The sequence below is a fragment of the Hydra vulgaris genome, chromosome 02, assembly GCF_038396675.1.
Source record: "Hydra vulgaris chromosome 02, alternate assembly HydraT2T_AEP".
NCBI lineage: Eukaryota > Metazoa > Cnidaria > Hydrozoa > Anthoathecata > Hydridae > Hydra > Hydra vulgaris.
The window spans coordinates 59,615,001-59,622,500 of NC_088921.1; the positions used below are offsets into that span (position 1 = coordinate 59,615,001).

The 7,500-nt window shown below is 27.6% G+C and overlaps 1 protein-coding gene across 8 annotated transcripts in view; it reads right to left on the reverse strand.

Annotated features, from left to right (window-relative positions):
• LOC100204458 (ankyrin repeat domain-containing protein 31) overlaps positions 1-7,500 on the reverse strand; it is a 157,904-nt gene that overhangs the window by 12,325 nt on the left and 138,079 nt on the right. For all 8 annotated transcript variants that reach the window (XM_065791558.1, XM_065791559.1, XM_065791564.1 and 5 more), the window contains 4 exons: positions 7,131-7,207; positions 6,414-6,550; positions 5,919-5,988; positions 5,694-5,793 (listed from right to left, as the gene is read on the reverse strand). In XM_065791558.1, the coding sequence (XP_065647630.1) occupies positions 5,694-5,793; positions 5,919-5,988; positions 6,414-6,550; positions 7,131-7,207 (384 nt within the window). The remainder of the gene's footprint in view (positions 1-5,693; positions 5,794-5,918; positions 5,989-6,413; positions 6,551-7,130; positions 7,208-7,500) is intronic.

A 7,500-nucleotide genomic window follows, 5' to 3' on the forward strand; every position in this document is an offset into this window, starting at 1 on the left:
CGAGCTGCGGAAGAGGAGAGGGAAGAAATAAAAATAAAATCAATGTCATATTAGACTTAAAATTATTAACACTTTTAATGTTAATAATTTAAAGTCTAATATGACAGTTCTACAGAGATGTAATAGATAAGAGATTCCTGTTCTATTGCATTATGCATGATTCATGGCAAAAGCATTGTATTACCTTAAAATGTATTTACGATTGGAAACCATTCCAAATTTATGAGAAGAAAGTATAGAAGAGATTAGTGATATCGCTATGTTTGTTGGCATCTTTTATACTCAGTAGTTTCTTAGAGCAGTATTGCCAACTACTGCCCTATATCAGGTTAAAAATTATTATTTTAAATAAGAAAACAGCGTAAAAAATAATTAGTTAATTGTTTGATTGATGACTTAATCTAATATTGTTAAAATATTGCATTATTGCATAGGATATGAAAGCTCTGTTTGCGATGATGAGGTTCATGGATATAAATCTTCATGTAGCTACTTCAGTACTAAAATCATTTGACAGACACAGTTGGTAATTTGATCCTGCCTTAGTTATGAAACTGAATGTAACAAAAATATTATGATTTTTGTTACATTCGATGCTAAATCTTTTTTCTTGTTTACTTCTTTTGTAAACATAGCTAAACAAGAACAAATCCTGTCTCTTTTTTTCTTTGTTTGATTTTCCAATCAGTTCTTTAACTAGATTAATGGCCCTCTCAAACAAATCATTGACCACATCATAGGATTTAATAATAGATTCAAACTCAAGATAAAAATTGTTGAACTTCCAGAATTGTGAAGGGAACTTAAGCCACTGCAAATTACCCTATCCATATCCAATCTTATCAAAGATGAGCCAAGATTGCTAAATTGCTAGACAACAAAAAGATGGAGGCTGATCTAGTCCAAAGTCTAGAGAGCGAAAAAGCTCTTTATCGACCATGACACGTTTAAGTTGAGACACATTTGGTTTGGCGAGAAGTGTATTGTTCAATGCTTTGGCATTATCTTCTCTGTTTTGGTAACGCTTATCTGCTAAAGCACAACTAAGGCGGGATCAAGGTACCAGCTGTATCTGTCAAATGATTTTAATACTGAAGTAGCTACATGAAGATTTATATCCATGAACCTCGTCATCTGCAACAGAGCTTTCATATCCTATGCAATAATGCAATATTTTAACAATATTAGATTAAGTCATCAATCAAACAATTAACTAATTATTTTTTATGCTGTTTTCTTATTTATAATTATTATTTTTAACCTGAAATGGGGCAGCAGTTGGCGATACTGCTCTAAGAAACTACTGAGTGTAAAAGATGTCAACAAACATAGCGATACCACTTATCTCTTCTATATTTTCTTCTCATAAATTTGGAATGGTTTCTAATCGTAAATACATTTTAAGGTAATACAACGCTTTTGCCATGCATCTTGCATAATGCAATAGACCAGGAACCTCTTATCTATTACATCTCCGTAGAACTGTTCAGCCTCAGGATGTTGTTTATTTATCCAAGTTTCTGTTTGAGTTTGAATCCTTATTAACGGAACTGTGTCTTTTTCAAGATTATTCCAGGAAGATTTTAGGTTTTTCAGGAGCTGGTTATTTGGACCAGACGTTTTACTACCTGGATATATCATAAAGTGGGTAGTATGTCTTTCCAAAATATGGCATCTACAGGCAAGGAGAAGTAGTGGTTGCCCCAGCTTATATGCCATTCTTGTTATAACTCCTTTCCAATAATGGAAGCAGTAGTATCAAAGTTTTATTGGTGATTGAGAAAATCTCAGTGATTGGAGCCTGGAAACTACAAAACCCCCAAAACTTGTGCCCCCAGCACCAAATGTGAGTGCAATAAGCTCCCAGGTTTAATGCTATCATTATTATAAACTAAATTTATATTCATCGACAGATTTCAAATTTCATTTAATAATATTTGAGCGTTTTTGGTGCTGGGGGGCACAAGTTATGGGATTTTTTGTATTTGCCAGACTCCAATCACTCCAATTTTTTTCGAAGAATCCGTATTTGATATTAGTATAAAGATACTCAAGTTTGAAGTTTGCTCCATTTCTGCAAGTTATCTATTTCAATCAGCAAAAAAAGTTGCCATGATCTATGAACTAGGGAAGATCATTTTTTTTTTGTCTACTTTTTTACTTTTCCAGTGTTAAGAAAAAAAAAATACAGTGAGTGCTTAATTTTATTTTTATATTAGTCATTGTGAGAGTTTATATAGAGAAAAAATTGAATTTAATATTGTTTAAGGGTGGCACACATGGGATCGAAAAATGTCAAAAAATGTATATTTATTGAATAAATAAATATACATTTTTTGTATATTTGTATCATTGTATACTTATCATGTAGTCAAAAAATGTATATGTATTGTTATATTTATTTTATATATATATAAAATAAATATAACAATTTTGCAAGAATATATATATTCTTGCAAAATTGTTGGCCTTGAAAATTCAATTTATGATTATATATGACTTTTTCGTGGCTCCAAAATATGTTCAAGGATATATACACTGATCTCAAAATATAGCTGGATAGCGTATGTGACAAAGTTCTTAAAGCCAGTTTTGGCCTCCCAAGATGGCGACGGTTTCGGTTGATTACCAATGAAGAAATTTTTGTTACAAACTTTTATGTCATTTATACATATATAAATATTTTTAAATGTACATGCCTCAAATATAAATATAATTTTCGGTTTTACATAACAATAATTTTAAAAAAAAGGCAAAATTACATATTTATGTAAATTTCTAAATTATGTATTGTTTAACAAAATATACTCTAAACAATAAGTTTGTATAATATCTTGCTTTTTTAAAGATAAATAAATGTTATTAAATATAGATAAAAATTTTCAGTTTTTTTAATTAAGAATTAGTTTATTTAACATTAGTAAAGAACAAATAAGAAACTAGTAGTTATCCAAGTTAACAATTTCCAAACAACTTTCGAATAATTATTTTAAGTTTGAAAAACTGAAATTATTTTATTCATATTTTGTTTATTTTTCATTTATTTACTTTCTTTTAATTTTAGTTTTACTATAAATTATTTGTTTAATATTGTTTATAGAACAATTTATGAACCTTTTAGTTCTTAACTACCCAATGCTGTGTGCTAGAAGGTTAATAACACAACTGCATGGTAGGCCGCTGAATATCTTTTTAAAATAAACTATTATGAGATTAGTTTTTCAAATAGATATCACAAATTTACAAATGCTGCATGAACTATTAGCTAAACTCTGTGAGTACACACAACTCAAGGGTTCCTTCTAGAATTTTTTTATATAGTTATTTGTGTCTTATTTTATTTGGTTGTACTTTACTAAAATCACAAAACATATATATATATATATATATATATATATATATATATATATATATATATATATATATATATATATATATATATATATATTTGTTTTTCTAGTTAATTTGGCTGCCAAATGAGCTGAACCAAGGAAAATTGTTATCACTTATAGTTGAGTCAAACAAGAGGAGCTAGTTTAATGAATATTTTCGAGAAATCGACTGATCTCAAAACAACACTTGCAATAGCATTTTGAATTCCTATTTCATTTGGAAAGTGGCAATCTATTAAAACAACCAATTAATTTGGAAACACCTTTCAGTTTCTTTGTATATGATAATAACACTTATGGTTGGTTTAATCAAACCTCCCATGTCTTTGAATTTTAAAATGCTATTTTGTTTTAAATGAAAAGGGAGTACTAGTGCATTCTGACATTTAATGAGGATATTTTTTTTTTGAAGTCATTTTAGCTATGTATGCAATATATGAGATCAAAGTTTTTTTGTATTCAAATAGATTGTTGCAGTTTGGAATATCTGCATTATCGTGATCACTAACAGTTGGTTCTCTCTCCAACAAATCATATTTTCTCATTAATTCAATTTCAGTCAAAGATATTTTAGTAGTGGAATCACCAAAAGAATTGTCTAAAACATATTATATATGAGTTTTATCTCTGATAAAACTCATATATGCAGTTTTCATATGAACAACTGCATATATGAACAATACAACTGTATAACTGCAGTTTTCATATGAACATGGAACGGTACTTTGCATAAAAAGTCATTTATATGTGGCTGTAAATTGTTGGCAATTGATATTGCTGTTAAACATTTCTGCAGATCTCACAGCACCAAAAAAGAGCTCTAGATGGTTTTGACTGAGTTTACATGTTAATAAATAATTTAATGGTGAACCTTCTTTTTCAACCCAGTCAAGAAATACCTTGAACAGATTTAATTGCTGCCAAATATCCGATGAAACCAGTTTTTCGATTATACAAGATCATTTGTGTACCAGTAATCTCTTTAAGACTAATGATATGATATGTATTCTTTAGCAAATCATTTTCTTGAATTTAATATGTCATATAATCAATCTATTATGTGAATAAACTCAACAACATATTTATAAAGTTATTTATCAGCTATTTACAGTTCATTAATATAAAAAAGTCAGCAAGCTGTAATATATAACCATAATACTTAACAGCAGGTAAGCAGGGTATTTAACTAAAGTTAAGGAGATATTTCAAAAAGGAGGTAATGTTTTGAACATTTTTATATAAAGATATAAATACATTTTTTTCAAACAAATGTATTTTTATACATTTGTTTCTTCAATTGTATTGAGTACATACATTTGTTTCTTCAATTGTATTGAGTGATTATTCTTCAAACTATAAGAAACTACTATTTTAAACTACTATTTACTTTTTATTTGTTTTAAAAGTTGTTATAAATAACTATAATTCAGACCTGGGTTTTTTTTACCAGTATAAGTGACACTTTAGAATATTTTATTCAAATAGTTTATGCAATAATAGAATTCAAGTATAATATAATTCTAGAAGGAACCCCTGAGTTTTTGTATACTGACAGCACTCAGGTAACAATTCATGTAGCATTTGTACAAAATGGCATCTTGCTACAAAAAATAGAGAATATAAAATTGTAGGTAGAAATGATTGCCGTTTATCATGCTGTTATTTTATTAACCTTCTAGCATACAGCATTGGGTAACTAAGAACTAAAAGGTACATAAATTATACATAAGACTTAACTAAATTTGTAAATGTCATTTAATAATTAATTCAATTATGCAAAAAAATAATTTCTTTTCTCTAATATTTATAAAATTCATTTGTTTTCTTTTATTTTTAACAAATTTATAAGCTTATTTAATTATTTTCTTTCGTAGTTTGATAAAGCCATTTAAAATGTATATCGGTTTCACCGCTAGGAACTAAAATCGCCGCCATCTTGGGAGTCCAATTTAAGCTTCAACTTTTTTCGGAAAAAACAATAGAATCCGCTATCCAGTTATATTTTGAGATCAATTGATATATTATTAAACCTAAGGGTCTAAAGCATAGAACTACAATTTTATAATGTACTGAACAATAGAAATAATAACATATAATGTACTGGTGTGTTTTTGCTAAAGTTTTTTTTTTTTTAATGTTAATTAAGCCAACAAAATGTGTTCTAGGACATAAATCTTTAAGCCTCTGTCAAAATTATTTTATACTTACATTATAAAACTAATAACACTTATTTTTATGATACACAACATGTTTTTATAAATAATATTCATGACTTGGTATTTAAAAATATTTCCTGTTTACCTCAGAATCGCTTAACCATTCTTCATTGCTTTCGCCACCAACTCCACTATCTGCACCTTTTGTATGTTGAATTGATACCGCACTTTCATGGCAATTAATGCTTAAAATGATTTATTAAGATGTTATTAAGTTTTATTAATAAATTTACATCTTTTAGTAAAATCTGATTGCAATAAGAAAACATTTGAAAATTTATGCAATTTTTAAACTTTAAAAATTGTAAACCTCATCTCTCTTAATGAAGTTGGATCCCTCAACATTGACAGCACGCTATCTTTTCTTTTCAATTCTTTATCTAAAAAATTAAGCATATAATATTTATCTTAATGAAAAATAAAACATATTTAAAAACGTTTTAAAAAAAAACGGTTTTAAAAACGTATATATATTAAACACCAATCATTCAGATCTCTATTACAGTGTCTAATTTCAATGAATAATGAAGATTAAGAAATATTAAAGTAACTTAAATGCAAGCATGATGGTTAACAATCACTTTCACAAGCCCTAATGTAAGCATGGCAGCATCATACTATCACACGGACTCAGCTTAATGTAAACACAACACCATCACACTATCACAGAGACTCAGTTTAATGTAAGCATGGCAGTAAATAAATCTTCATTAAAGTGACAAATACATTACCATAATTAAAAAATACATTAACATAATCAAAAAAATACATTTTTCAAATTTTAATAAATAGAAAATGAACTTACTCATTATGCTTAAAAGTTGTATGCACTCATCATGTTGGTACTCAACTGCTAAGTCATACGGAGTTCGGTCAGCAGAATCTTTAACATCAATCTTGGCACGATTAGATAGCAACCATTTCACACATTCAATATGTCCACTTAAATATAACATTTATGTTTGGTAGTAAAAATAATTTTAAAACAACGCAACTTAATAGTTTATTACTTCAGGGAAAATGTGTAACCTAAAAAGACCACTATTTTGTTCTCTTAAGATGAATATTAGGAAGTATCTAAAGATATGTACATTGTGAAACCACTGATTTTGGACTTCCCCTCTCCCATTGTTTGTACCTGTAACTTTGTATGTATCATTCATAAGTAAGATAGCACAGTACAAAAGTTTCTTTATTTATAGAGAAAAGTATTATTTTTTTTCTTAGCCATTTAAGCCAACTAGTTTTGGTCAGAATAGTACAAACTTGCGAACAATAAATTTTAAAGCATCTTAAATTGAAAGGCATCTTTGTCTGTAGGTTTGAATTTTATTTATAGAATGCAATTGATGTTAAGATATTCAACATTTAGAAATTCAACATTTAAAGACAGTAGTTTTAGATGAAAAAAGTAAAAGTAATGGTGATGTACAACTTATAATTATTTTTCATTTATTTATATTGAAGGAAACTGTTTAATATTAAAGATCTAACTACATTTTTAGCAAAAGTTACAACAAACCTCATTGATGCGAGATGCAAAGGAGTATGACCATCCACAGTTTGACAACTAATTGGACATCCCATTGCTGATAAAATCTAAATTATCATAGTTTTAATAAAATAAAATTTATTTATCTATCTAATTATAAAATTTAATTATTACCTTATAATAATACAGAATAACCTCAGAACTTCAGAAGCATGGAAAACAAAAAAAAGAACCATGGTAATGATAAAAAAATGTTTTTTCTTGAACACTAATCAAGATCACAAGTCAAAAATTAAATGCTTTAAAGATGAATGTAAAGAAAAAATAATTCAACAACTATTGAAAATATGATTATACTAAAGAATTGGAATACTAAAAAAAAAACAGATCACAACCATCT